Consider the following 14568-nt stretch of genomic DNA (forward strand, 5'->3'; position numbering starts at 1 on the left):
TGCACTGCCCAACATGATGTTGTTGATGATGTGCAGAAGGAAGCTCTTCAAACACTTCGCTGTACACTTGTCCTGCATTTCAACTGATCTCTGTGTTTTTGATCAGTTCCTAGTTTATCTCGTAGACATCTCTACTGACTAAAATACAAATTATGCATGCTATCTATTCTACAGACTTTGCTCTGCTGACTTTGCGGAGACTGACATAATGTATTAAAATAACAGCTAGGCTACTACAAAAATTTATCATAAATATATATATATGTATATATATGGTACATAAAGTTGCTGATGATTTGTACAACTTTCCTTTAAGTAGGCTGTGACTATCAGTAATATTTGTAATCTCTAAACTTTTTTTTATAACAGGTAAAAAGAAAACTCAAACAAATATATCAAAGTTACCTTTATTGTAAAGAAATTGTTATAGGCACAAAAGGCTTGCTTTTTAAAAGACACTAAAAGTAAAGTAAATGCAAATCAAGACACTTACGTATCCAAATAGAAACGGATTCATGCCAGTTTGTCTAAAAACCATTAGGACTGGTTACATTTTCTGTTTTCAGTGTAAGCTAATACTTGAAAGTGTAATAAAATTATAAATAATCTTAGATGTGTATTGTGATATGGTAAATTTATTTTAAATAACAAGTAGTTTAGGTTCTTAAACACCACACTGGCTAATGCTTCCATTGTTATCAGTAAATTTAAGCAGTGACATTAGTCCTCAGTTGTTGGTTGAAGTAAAGTAACAAGATGTTTTGTTTTAAATGGACTAAAAGCGGTCTGTAGCTTTGTGATGTGCTACTTCTACATGGACATATTATGTTTTTTTTATTTGATGAATGGCAGCTTGCATGCTCGGTTCTGACAGTGAAAGAAAAAGAGGACACATTTCGGCTGGCATTGAAGAAAAATTGACATGAAAATTCACAAAAGCTGAATTTGGTGGAATATGCTGTTAAATGTTCTGTCTGGCTGGAACTATGACCTTTAACTACAGCTAGTATCCATTCATGAGTCATTTACCGGTAGTTCAAGAAAAGAACATGTCCTTAATCTTTGCACGAACCAAAGAAAGATGAGGAAGTTGTTGTAGACTATTGTTCAGTGTGCTTATTATGTCTTGTGAGTTCATTTTTGATTATCAATAAGTCCACATACTTGTTACATGCTGTGCAGAGTTGGCATGTGGCCGCAGTTACTGGAATGTCCCTGACAGTAACTGTCAATCAAACGAGTTATCTTTATCTTCAAGCGTGGTAAAAAAAGATATTTCCTTATTTTACTAACACATTCTGCAATGCTACTGTAGGCTAATGGTTTAAGAGGAAAAATACACTGAATTGCACCGACACGAAGAGGTTTTACCACGTCTGCTTTGTGCGTCCACATCGCAGTTTAAGGTTGTGAACTTCATGCCACATAATAACTATTTCGGCTGGAGAGAATTTGTGAATCAGAAGGAGTTCTTTCATGTAACAAGGGTTATACTTATCAAGGTTGGCAGAGGGAATGTACCATCCAAGTGTTTTCACACCCACATGAGGTTCAATTTCTAGCTTTGCTGCGGCCAAACACATTCCCATATAAACATCATCAATAGGAAAAATCTGAATGGACTTAGACATGTTGTAAATGACTGAAGCTGTGTAGCCAGACAAAAGGTAACCCCCACCGCCACAGTAGGGGGGATAAGCCACTTTCCTATGAATCTGAGGTGGAATATAATACTTGCTCCCTCGCGTTCTAACGGGGAACGCATTTTTTATCACATGTCCGACAAAGAGGTGCTTGCTCCCATCGTTGTCCTCAAGGCCTTGAAGATACTCGACCATGTTTTCTGTGTGGGCGAAGACGTCATCGTCGCCGTTCAGCAAGAAACGAACATGTCTACAGCGCCTGTTCTTCCACTCGAGGAAGAGAATCTGCTTCAGAGTGAGGTTGAAGAAGGATTCGTTGAAGTCCCACTGAAGGATGTCGTTGTATTGTTTGTGTTCCAGCGCGAGGAGTTTGTTCATTCTCTTCTTCTCAAACCCAGAGCCGTCCGTTCCTGTGATGAAGATGGTCCGAATCCACTTCCCGTTGTGCATCCTCTCTTTAGCCCAGGTCTTACGCAGCACCTCTCTGCGCTCATAGTTCTTGGGGAGAGTCTTAATAACTAGCAAAAGGAAGATGTCTTCAGGTTCATGATGTCGTCCACATTTGTGAGGGAGATCAAGTATCATGGGGAAACCACGACAGTGGCGATAGGAAAGAAAGTTTTGAATCTGAGGAGAAAAAAAGGGAAAGCCTGGGATTTTTGCGGCCATCATGTTTTGTTCACATTTTGGGGGTAAGGGTTCTTCTTGTGAGAAAATGTCCTCTTCTTTTTGTAGAAAAACTATTTGAGTGGTACTGTTGAAAATTTTGGGCTCAGAGACGTTGTTAGGCCTGGCGTACAAGAAAAGCATCAGAAGGACCCCCAGCAGTAAAAAAGCTGGGGCAGAAAGGTACCGCATTCTTGAACATCTGGAACAACAACAAGAAAAAAAAGAAAAGAAAAGAAAAAAATGTTTAATCAAATAATTATAACTAAGATGTTTTACCAAAGATAATTTAGTAAAGCATTAATAAATGTACAATTGGCACCAAAAATGTGTTTGCATAATTTAACGGTACATTTCAACAGTGTGAAAAAATACAAAGCGACAAAAGGGGAAATCAGATAGCCTGCTGTTAAAGTCCATCAGAATGACTGGAATGTCACCTGACTGAGTTTTATCGAGGAGTCAGTTTCCTCACTGTTAGTCAACTGTACTTTTTTGGAAAATCACATGATTAAAAATTCAGTTTTGCAATTGAACTTAGCATTTCACATTTGTTTTGCATTTGCTCAAACCAGCTGCTAAATACTATAATCGCACATACAGTATCACTATGATGGACTGCGTAAAGTTAAGTAGGTCTTCATTTTGCAGCTAAATTAACTCTGATCAATCAGAGCATGGCCAAGAAAAGTTAGAGGGTTACTGTAGTGGCTGATACTGGGACATTAGTGGCTCTCACAAGCCCAGTGGTTTGTGTAGTGGGGTCTCTGTGGGTTGGGCTTCCTTACCACAGACATCATCAGGCCACACCAGATTAGCATTTGGTGAAGTTTGGAGACCAGGTGAACGTGTCAAGTTCTTTTTTAGTACTTTTTTAGCCATTATTAATCAATTTTTCGGAGACCCGCTGGCATAGGGGTATGTTGTCATTCATCTTAACCACTGCTACTGTATTTTTTAAGATTAACTATAAATACTTTTCTTGTTTTAGGATTTATCTGCCAGATGGAATGTTTCTGGAAAACATTAGGTTTTCCAGTTGCAGTTGGTACAATGCATTCATAATAATAATAAAAAGCATGGGTAGCTGGGATCTCCATTAGAGCTAGGGTGAAAAGTTCAATTATCCAGGGGGGACTCAGACTAGAGCTGCTGCTCCTCCACATCGAGAGGAGCCAGTTGAGGTGGTTCGAGCATCTGCTAAGGATGCCACCTGGACGCCTCCATAGGGAGGTCTTCATGGAGACCCCGGGGAAGACCCAGGACACGCTGAAGAGACGATGTCTCTCGGCTGGCCTGGGAACGCCTTCGAATCCTCCTGGATAAGCTAGAAGAGGTTCCTATGGAAAGAGATATCTGGGCTTCCCTGCTCAAGCTGCTGCCTCTGGGACCCAACACTTGAAAAAGCGGCCAACAATGGATGGAAACTGGTAATTGGACATTCTGGTTCTGCATGATTTTTTTTTCTCTCTTTTGCATTTTGGTAATATGTTGCCAACCAAATAAAAAAATAAAAAAGTGTATATATTTAAATATTTTCCAGAGACATTGTTAATAGCGTATGCAACACTGAAACAGACATTGTTTGAAAATGTATGTATGTTTCTCTGTCCCAAGCTTGAAGTTGGAATAGCAGTTAAGTTATACAACTTTGGTGCAGGAAGATCACGGGTTTAGCGATGTAAACCTCAGAGCAACCTCGGTTACACAATAAGTGAGAGACATACGTAGAAATACTGGCATGCTAAGTTTTCCTATTAGCATTATCACAAAGACCACAGCAACAGTGAGACAGTCCAGCACTTAATAGTAGGAACCAGATCCAGACTGACAAACAGGTGATGGATAGCCAACATTGTGGTGTTCAGCAAACTACAGAAGAAGCCAGTGATGGTAGATTTAGAAATTCTAAATGACTAAAACATCAAGTGGAAGAAACACGAGAAGCTCGAGAAACAACAAGTGTTGAAAGAGGAAGAAGTTGTGGGGAGTCAAGACTTCAATGATGCCCTGACACACTCAGGGCTTCAAACAGATCTCAGGAACAACCTCTAAGATCTCTGTTCAGAAGAGAACAGGAAAAAAGATAGAGAGCTGAACATTTTTTTAATGAAAAATTTTACTTTTGGTTGAAAAAAAAAACAATCACCTTTTCGGAACCAATCATTTAGAGCATTGGTTCCCAAAGTTGGGGTTTTGAGATAACTTCCAGTAATAAACTAGATTTAAAAGTTATTCTAAATAGCAATAGCATATTTTGCTTTATTTGAAAGATAAAAATAGTCGTCATAAATAAACATAAACTATAATGGTATTAGAGTTTGTATAACAAACTAAAAAAAACATTAGAGAATTACAGGTTTTGCTTCCTGTATGAACTGAAAGAAACAACATGAAACTACTTTGTTTCATCTGAAGATTCTTTTAAATTTTTATGAATTAAAAATCACAGAACATGAAGATATTAAAACATTACCTGAATAAGTATTAGATAAATAAATAAATCTGTCTGGACTACCTTCAAACTTACCGTAAGTCCATCGCTTGTATACAACAACATTCAAGAGTTCATGTAATTGACAAATGACGGTCACATGAACATGTAAAGCAGCAGTTAATCATTGTATTACCGTGTCATGCTGGTAGCCTGGGAAAACTTCGTCTGAAGAGCCGTGTGGAGATTATCTTGTTGATTAGTTTGCTGATATAAATTAAACTTCTGAACTATATTTGGTTAAAGAAACGACAAGCGGCTCGTGGAGTTTGGGAAGTCTGTCAGCGTCTGTGAGACAGTCATGTCATGCAACTAAACACAGAAACAAAAAACAGGTGGAACAAGAAATGCAACTCTTGCATTCAAAGTTCCATCCTTGTGAAAGAAAATCTCTAAACAGACGTTTCCTCTTTCATTACCACAGTACATTTTGTACATTGATTCATCCAGTAAAGTATCCATTTTGGGTGAGACTACTTAAACCTTAACTCTCAGAGTCTTCTTGTCCATCCGACATGTCTTTTCTCTCTCTCTCTTTCTTAAACGAACCTGTTTAGTTAAAGATGTTCCGAAAATGCGTCAAAGAACTTGATGTATTATAAATGCTGGGGTGTTATTTTTTAGTTATTCACTGTTTGTTACATTGTTTTTTAAAGCGTGTTATTCTTTCAATTTACACCAGCACTTTTCATGACACTATTTGACTTCAGAAACATGAGCGATCTAAACTTTATACACATTGTCTCTTTTGTCCCCAATGAGTGACCTAACAGCTCGAGTATGCGATGACGGTGACAATCTCCTTATGTGCTCACAAGATTTGATGATTCAGCTTTTCGTTCCAAACTTTCCACAGATCAGGTTGAATGGGAAGAAAAGGCACTTCTGTGTGTGAGCTCATAATTAAATGATAATTAAATACATGCAGGACTCATTTTGATAATAAATTATCATTAAACAAAATGGTGAGCGACACAGACAAAAACAGTTCTAGTGTCAGAAGAAAGAAACATCCTTTAATGGGATTTATACATTATTTACAGCATAAATTCAATGGCATGGTCAGATTACTGAATGAGTTAAGTGGAAACACAGTTTGTGGTTTGGCAGCTCAGTTTGAAAGAAGCTTTCAGGCTTAACAGGATTTAAAATAATATATTTTGGGCAGCTCAGAATTTGTATCAGCATAATAAGAGCTGTAATTGATCTGTTTATTGTCAAAAGACAGTATTGTTTTGACCTAAAACTTTTGGTTTGAGACGCCACTGATGACACGCCAGCTCTTTACGAGTTGGCTGGCAAAGATGGCGGATGTACAAACCGATAGGTCTCATCAGAAACAGCCCAGCGTGTTCTGACTGTTGAGGGGTGTCAGGGAGAGCAAAGAGAAGATTCCCCGCTCCGGACAAAGCAGGTGGCCGCTCGCCCTGAGCCTGGTCCTGGTTCTGGTTCTGCTGGAGGTTTCTTCTTGTTAAAAGGGAGTTTTTCTTTTTCACTGTTGCCAACCTGCTGCTCAGGATGGTAGACTGCGATGAAGTGAAGATTCAGCGCAATCTGCTGGCTTCCTTAGAAATAGACTTTTCACTAATTGGCTTTTTATATTGTATCGGAATGTTTTTGTTCAGTGCCCTGAGCTGACTTTTGTTGTGACTTGGCACTGTTTACAGCCCTAAGCAAAAAAAAACATGAAATCACCTTGCTCAGGGCTATTCATTTAGTAGAGTACTGAATTCTATTTGAGAATTGCTTAAAGAAATAGTCTGGTCATTTTTGAAATGATGTTATAAATAGTTATCGGTAGTTATCACATTTAGCCATTGCTTCAGTCACGGTATGAAGAAAAGGGCAGTCCGTGTTACTCTGCAAATGCATGCTTTGGTGAGCATATATCCTGTAAATATTGGTACCCTGCTGCTGCTGAATGGATCAGTCCGCTGAGAGTTGAGTAAACTTTTGACTGACTAGACGTCATGTTACCGATGAGGCAAACATAAATTCAGCATCCTCAGCACCACCAATGACACGACGCTGTCTACGTTCAGCGACGCACGATTCTATCCTAACTACGGACAATGTTGCGTTCAATAAAACGGCAACAAATGAAATGAATCGCGTCATTTCAAAAGTGTGGAAATGTAATACTAGGTTGTGTTGGTTCTTTCCCACCGTTCTGACATATTTGAGAAAGAGTTGTTTTAACCTCTTTGTGGCATTCGGGTGAAATTGGTCAAAAGTTACAAGGGCTTCTCTACATCTCTCTATCTCTGTCTTTTGAGGGCTTCAGGAGGGTTAAAAGCCTGAATATATGTGTGAGTCTCTGAATTCGGTGCACTTTGGGTTCTCAGGTTACTGAAAAATATACCACAAAAAATTTTGTTTCTGAACATTGCATCTACTGAAGGAGTATTTGAACCTCTGAAAAAAATGTGTTTTCCCACCTTATGCATGAAATCCCAGACGTTATTACAACTTAGGTTGTTTTATATTCAACCCCATATCAGGACAATTTTATTCTCGTATGAGTATGACTCTAAAACATAATCACAATAAATCTTCCAGCTCCTTTGTAATCACCCGTCCCTTATGTAAAATAACTTATTGTGAGTGTATTGTATTTTAATCTAAACAATAATAATTTGACTGTCAAGTAGAATATGGCAAATTTAATATACAATCGATCTTCATAAATCATAAAAATACATGTTAACATGAACATTAGTCATGCTTTTTTATGTTTTCTACTCATCCTTTAAACTTTACATACAGTTCAACAAACAATTGTCTTCATACTTACTACTTATATCTGATAAGGTACTAACTGACGGGACATCATTTCAAAAATGATCTCTTTAAGGATGTTTTCACTTCTTTCCTGACACGTTTTGCTGTATGGTCTTTCTGTAAAAGACAACAATCTCAGGCAATAAACAAAAGGTTTGTGTAAAATCTGACCTCCTGAATGAATTTACTGCATGTACTTTAGTTTTTTTTTTTAGTNGGGGGGGGGGGACAAACAAACAACAAACAACAAAAACAACCTGAGGGTAATCTGCATTCAGCTCAGGGTCCCTCCTGTGGAGCGGCTCCAGCTGCGCAGAGACCGCCCCTTCTTCAGAGCGCCTACCCCCCCTTCAGCCGCGGCCAGCAGCGGCGCCTCTCCAGGAAGGAGAAGTCGGATTAGCCCCCCCCCCACACACACACACACTTTTTACATTGTCATGTTTCACAGGGTCCACAACCACCGAGACCACCCGACACCATCTAGGCATGGATGCGCCCACATCCTGACTTTTCAATCCGCACAGGATTTGTTTTTAAATTTTCTTCTAAGCTGTCACGTTTTCATGGGTGGAGATCTTCTTTTGTAGCTTTCTTTGTTTGTTTTGTTTAGTTTTTTTTTTTTTTTTTTTGCTGGGGTTGTTTTGTTATAAACTATCCGGTTTGACAAGATGCAGTTCCGCACCGTCTTTGACGTGAACGTCGTGGACGTGCAGAAGAGGAGGAATCCCTCCAAACACTATGTAAGTTATGCTTTTTGTTCTGCAGACGTTTAAGCCATGCATTGAGCTATCACCTCATCTGAACTGAAACGACCCCATCCCGTGGCTACAACAAAACAAACTCGCCTTTAAAATTTACCTTCCAAAGGGATGAGACCCCAAAAAACATTTTGGTAATTTGCACGACTTTCCTCTGACTCCACCTTAAAGTTGTGTCCTTAAAGGGGGAATCATAAGTGTGTTGAAGCTAACATAGATCAACGGAAAATCCTAAAAGGTGCTTGTTTTCAGGGTCTCTCATTTAAATAAAAAAAATTCCACAAATTTAAAAGTAATAATCAAAGATTGAAAAAACAAAAAACGACTCGGGTTTCTTCGGCATTTTCCCTGATCACTCGGAAGTGTGACGTATCACTTGCCAAGCACAGGAACAAGGCAGCAAAATAGCAAACAGGGATAGTGTGGGGGTGAAGTGATTCAGTGCCTTACAATTAATTATGTAAACCGATGCATAACTCCAAGAGCTGAGTTGTTCTTCAGATTTTCAAAGAACAAGAAAATCTGATGGATGTCCTTAATTTGGCTCCTGGTGAAAACTACAAGAGGAATTGGAAGAGGACCACCTGACATCCAAACCTTCACTAGAAGAACCACCCGCTGCCGGACCGGCAGAGTGTTTCATGATAGCGTTTAACTAAAAGAAAAATATGGAATCTCATTATTTTGATATTTTATTTCATTTCCCCTTTAAGCCAACAACACTTGCATCGAAGTTCAGTGATTCGTTAACTTTTAATTTAATTGTTTTTCAACAGTCGTCATTCGCAAAGAGGTTTTTTAATTTTATTTACATGTACAGTACATTTATATTTCATAAACAAGTAAAAGAAAGTTGAGCTCAAACAATAAATAGTTATTATAGAAAATTACATGGCAAATAGATGGTTTTTAAGAATACATGTTTGACATCATACATCAAAAACATAAATATAATGGCCCACAACCACATCTGTAGGCTGTGCTAGTTATAGCGTGTTAACAAACGTCCTACTTTACATACCATGCTTGGATTCTCATCAGTAGCTCTATAATTTACATAATAAATTAGCTGACAATACAGGGCTTATATTGTTTTATTCATTGTTAAATTAAATTGCTGAGCAGTAAATAAAAAATCCTGGTCAGGAACAATTGACTCACTTCAGATTGTTCCTTAAAGGTACTAACTAAAATTCTTTCACTATGCAGCAGCTATAATTATTAGCTTAGTATTTGTAAGTGTCTGATGTGTTCAGGGAGGTTTCAAGAAGCAGCTTGTTTCACAGTAACTTGTTGGTCCACATGCTTGCTGCCAGTCCATCAACAGTCTTAGTGCCTGGTGGTTCTATGTGTCATAGCGTAGACACACTGTATGTGTCACATACTGTGATGACATTAGTCATGTAAAAAGAAATGTAAATCAAAACCTAACTCAGACACATTTAGCAGTATTCAATTTGCACAAGTGTGAAGTAGTGGGTGTTCTCGATGTAAATAAACAGGCAGCATGCTACGCTGGGTATTGAAACCGAATTGCAAAATACCCAAAATGGCTACGAAACCAGAAACTGGCCAGTAATGGTTCATAACAGCAAAGGCAAGGTTCCAAACACAACAGTAAAACAAAGGGAGAGGTCAAAGTGAGGACCTGTGAGCTGGATCTGAAGGAACAACAGGATAATGTTGGTTTTGGTTTGTAAACTGTTTAGTTTGCAGTGTACCATTCTGAGCTTGGTTTGCTGTGTACCCTGGTAGACATTCTCACTCCGTTGGCTTTTTCATGAGGTGGTTTATTGTATTTTATCCATGTAAGATCTAGACAGACATGCCTTGCGGACTAGAGGGGAGGAGGGGATTCTGGTGTTTTGCCAAGGCCCTCCAAGTTGTCTGCTCATGTCAGCTGGTGGGGAAAAACAATAAATAAGGTGTCCTCTTTAAAGGCACCTTCCTGCTGACTGAGAACTGTGTGTCATTAGACTGTGTTGCTCATCGACACAGCGTGAAAGGGACAAAGTATAGGATAATGGATTAAAGGAAACATCACATTTAGACATTCTCACACTCATCACAATCTTTGTCAAATCCTCAAAAAAAAAGGTTTCTCTTGTATCTGTCACTGTCATTGAGTTTCCAGTTGACCATTCACCTTAAAAAAGTAATTCTAACCTTCTAGCTTTTATTTCTATGACACAAGCATTGAAAGTGCAAAGAGCAAAGTGGCATAAAGTGTTTCTACTATCTTAATGAACTGATACCACATTCCAGATTGGGGTTGTGAACTTCATGCCACATGATATATAAATTGGCTGGAGAAAATTTGTGAACTAGGAGGAGTTCCTTCATGTAACAAGGGTCATGCCTATCAAGTTTTTCAGAGGGGATGTACCATACAAGTGTTTTCACACCCATATGACCCTCAGGTTGAAGATTTGCTTCAGCCAAACACATCCCCATGTAAGCATCATCAATAGGATAAATTTCTATAGACTTAGACGTGTTGTAAATGACTGAAGCTGTGTAGCCAGACAAAAGGTAACCCCCACCACCACAGTAAGGGGGGTATGGGTTTTGCTCATGCACCTCAGGTGGAATGTAATACTTGCTGTCAGGATTTCTAATTGGAAGCGCATCTTTGATCAAGTGTCCAATAAAGAGGTGCTTGCTCCCGTCATTGTCCCTGCTTTGAAGATACTCGACCATGTTTTCTGTGTGGGCGAAGACGTCGTCGTCGCCGTTCAGCAGGAAACGAACGTGTCGACAGCGCCTGTCTATCCACTCGAGGAAGAGAATCTGCTTCAGAGTGAGGTTGAAAAAGGATTCGTTGAAGTCCCACTGTAGGATGTCGTTGTATTGCTTGTGTTCCAGTGCGAGGAGGTTGTTCATTCTCTCCTTCTCAAACCCAGAGCCGTCCGTTCCTGTGATGAAGACGGTCCGAATCCACTTCCCGTTGTGCATCCTCTCTTTAGCCCAGGTCTTGCGCAGCACCTCTCTTTGCTCATAGTTCTTAGGGGGACTTTTGATAACGAGCAAAAGGAAGACGTCTTCAGGCTTTTGGGCTGTTCCACATTTGTGAGGGAGGTCAAGTATCAGGGGGAAACTGCGACAGTGGCGATAGGAAAGGAATGTTTGAATCTGAGGGGAAAGCGACTGGAAACCTGGGATACTTGCAACCGTGATGTTTTGTTCACATTTCGGAGGTAAGGGCTCAATTTGTGTGACGTTGTCGTCTTCGTCTTCTATAGTTACATTTGCACTTTTCATGCGGTTGAAGAATTTTTCACGATCAGTGGAACCTTCAGGCTCACTGATGTATGCAAGCATCAGAAGGATGCCCAGCAGTGTGGACGTTGTGGCACAGATGTTTCTCAACCTTGAAATTCTAAAAAGAAAACAAAGTAAAGAATAAAACAGTTGTGTAATTTATCAGGTAAAAGCACGTTTATTAATTTATTTTTTTTTTCTGTTCCATTTGTTAAATTTCTTTTTGCATTTCTGTTTAACTGCAGAGCAGCTCTAGACTGGTTTTTAAGTTGGCTGACTGTCAGAAGTAGCAAACAGATACAGTAAGAACGCCACTGGCAGTTTTCCAAGATAATTCAAAATTTTGTCAGAATTTGGCGTCGTAAATCACTGGGTAGCATAACTTTTGTTGATTTGACAAAGACAAACTCAACTGTCCTCTTTCTAATCTTTATGTCTAAAGGACTTTCTGGTTAATGGTGGTACTTGTTGATTGGCAGTAATGTTAAATTTGTTCGGCTGACATGCCAAAAAGCTACTAAAAGCTACTTATCATTACCATAGTTTTAGTTAACACTGGTATACAAACACCTCAAAAGTAAAAAAAAAATTCCAAAGAAGGGTGAGGCCATTGTGAAATGTGTCCATGTGATTGACTGCTTTCATTCAGACTGTAAATCCTTTTGTTTCGCTCCGCAGTCCTCCAGTGACGCACTCTGAAAGGTGCAGCCTCCTGTATTATTTGCATATTCAACAGACATCTATACAGTTTATCTGCCTATTTGGTCATTACGTCATTAAAGTTAATTTGACCTATTTAAAATATCAACTATTTGAAATACATTTTTTCTTTGTTTCTGTGTTACATTTTAAAGGAAGACTTAAAGGAGTCAAAAAGTCAAAGAGGTCGATTGTGAATACAAGCAAACTTATATTCAGTAAATTATGTAGGATTCATCTTTTGGGTGAGATATTTAAAATAGATGCATGTTTAATAAAAGTAACATCTTAGGAGGATAATAAGGAGTACATGGTAATTGTCATCTATCAAAGAGAAAAATCTTAGTTATGCTTGCTAAACGTCCCAAAAAACTTAAGAAAACAACTTTTTTTTTAAGAAGTCTTAAACTGACTACAAGTGAAAACAGTTTTGGTGTTACCTAATTTGCATAGTTACTTGTGTCATACCAGCTGTTCAATGTATCACATCAGCAACTAGCAGGAATGCACAAGTGTCACTGTGAAGACGTATGTTCTTGTGAGAAAAAAAAGTAGTGATAGCGTAAATGATTGTTTTAACCTAAATAACAACTTGTTTTTTATAAGCAGTTTTCCAAATTTGTATTAATTTTTTGTGAAAATACCTAAAAAGTGAAAAACAATGCTTCCTATAGCAAAAAAACCTTGATGTATGTCTAAGCACAAAGTTGAATATATTTCTTCTTTTTTAGAAATAAAACTAGTCTTTGATTACACTGAATTTATTCAGTTTTTAAATATATTATTCCTTTAAAATATACAAGCACAAAAATTGTAGGTCACCATTATTTTTTATACATTGCATTCAAGGAGCCAGACTTTCTTGCAAACCTTTAAAAAGGTCTAGATCAGTAGTTCTTGAGGTCTTTCATAGTTTTCTTTCTGGGGTTTGGCTGTATTTTTTATTTATTTTGGCTCATTTTGTGTCCAGTTGTAACTGACCATGACAACATATCATGGAGTGTGTGCTTAAAAATGAGGAAAGTGGACAAATTGAGGACAAAAACAAAAAAAGAATAGAAGAAAGAAGAAGAAATGGCACCACCTACCTATAGTAAATGAACAGTATCTGATAGTCACATCTTCAAGAAAACAGAAAATGAAGAAAGAAAAAAAGAATTCCAGCAAATACAAATGATCTGAGAGACACATCATTAGTTGATTGTGTATTGTGTTTCAGGTTGAGGTCAACCTTGTTGGTGCTAAAATGCCTAAAAGTTCATTTTAAAATTAGTTCATTGCTGAACTGTCTTTTTGTCGACACAACAATAGTTTGTCACTTGATAGGTCAAAGTAAAGTAGTCTAGCAAACCATCAAATAATCCTCTGAAAACGGTCAGGTCAGGTATTGGACTACAAATAAGTGAAAAAGCCACCAATGTCCAAAGAGAGAGAGAGAGAGAAAATAAATATTGTTCATCCCTTTTAAATGATTTTAAGATAACCTGGCTCGCTGATAGCAAAAAATAAATAAATAAAGTTACCGTTGTTACATTCTCACACACAAACAACTAAAGAAATCTGACAGTCAAGTTGATAAAACAATTGGAATGAACATAAAATATAAACTGCACAAATCAATATTCAGTTTATAGATGAATAAAACCCCACATAAACTAATAAAACAAAATTAAACTACAGGTAATCTTGCAGTAAATACCTCCTCATGCTGGTACAAGATGAGGACCTCGTAAAATTCCTGTTGGTTTGCTCCGCAGAGACTCTGATGCTTTAGTTGCCAGAGACTTGTGAAGACTGACAGCTTCTACCTGCCCATGTTTTATTTGACCTCAGAACATAGTTGAGCGTAAAACAGGTAGAGCAGGAAGGTCTGAATTTGCAATACTGCACATTGTTCTGGTAAACCTGTGCCAGGATTCCTAGCATTTAGGTCATGACACAAGCACTCTTTTTTCCTCATGTCCCTTTCATGAGTCTGCGTTCTGTGTCCAACACAGTAAAACAGATTTAACGTGAACAGCTGCTGAATCCATGAGTTTAACTAGCTTTTTTTCATCACCTGTAAAGCAACTCTGACGTGAGAAGTTTTTTTTTTTGTTTGTTTTGACTAAAAAAAACTTTATCAAAGAAACCAACAGCTATAAAACTATTATCTTTTTCTAACCCTAACCAAGTTGTGTTACTAAGTTAGTACTCTTATCACAGAAAACACGCCCAGGTATAAAAACAATGCTGATGATAAATGATTTCAAAACTGGCCATTCAA

The 14568-nt window shown here is 38.1% G+C and overlaps 3 protein-coding genes across 5 annotated transcripts in view; 1 reads left to right on the plus strand and 2 right to left on the minus strand.

Annotated features, from left to right (window-relative positions):
- Positions 1 to 391: 391 nt before the first annotated feature.
- LOC108243045 (N-acetyllactosaminide beta-1,3-N-acetylglucosaminyltransferase 3-like) lies at positions 392 to 5113 on the minus strand. The gene is made up of 2 exons (XM_017428232.3): positions 4940 to 5113; positions 392 to 2511 (listed from the first exon to the last, which is right to left on the minus strand). Exons 1-2 carry the CDS (start codon positions 4945 to 4947, stop codon positions 1368 to 1370), a joined length of 1152 nt encoding a protein of 383 aa, XP_017283721.1. The 5' UTR covers positions 4948 to 5113; the 3' UTR covers positions 392 to 1367.
- Positions 5114 to 7994: 2881 nt separating this feature from the next.
- Positions 7995 to 14568, plus strand: part of sh3pxd2ab (SH3 and PX domains 2Ab) — a 55520-nt gene continuing 48946 nt past the window's right edge. For 2 of the 3 annotated variants that reach the window (XM_017430300.2, XM_017430310.2), the window contains exon 1: positions 7996 to 8324. In XM_017430300.2, the coding sequence (XP_017285789.1) occupies positions 8253 to 8324 (72 nt within the window). In that variant the 5' untranslated portion in view covers positions 7996 to 8252. Of the gene's footprint in view, positions 8325 to 14568 lie in introns of all 3 variants that reach the window. The other variant, XM_037973737.1, reaches the window with a different exon arrangement.
- LOC119616708 (N-acetyllactosaminide beta-1,3-N-acetylglucosaminyltransferase 3-like) lies at positions 9030 to 14141 on the minus strand. The gene is made up of 2 exons (XM_037973738.1): positions 14002 to 14141; positions 9030 to 11721 (listed from the first exon to the last, which is right to left on the minus strand). The coding sequence occupies exons 1-2, from the start codon at positions 14007 to 14009 to the stop codon at positions 10578 to 10580; spliced, it is 1152 nt and encodes a 383-aa protein (XP_037829666.1). The 5' UTR covers positions 14010 to 14141; the 3' UTR covers positions 9030 to 10577.

The sequence above is a fragment of the Kryptolebias marmoratus genome, linkage group LG22 (assembly GCF_001649575.2).
Source record: "Kryptolebias marmoratus isolate JLee-2015 linkage group LG22, ASM164957v2, whole genome shotgun sequence".
Lineage (NCBI taxonomy): Eukaryota > Metazoa > Chordata > Actinopteri > Cyprinodontiformes > Rivulidae > Kryptolebias > Kryptolebias marmoratus.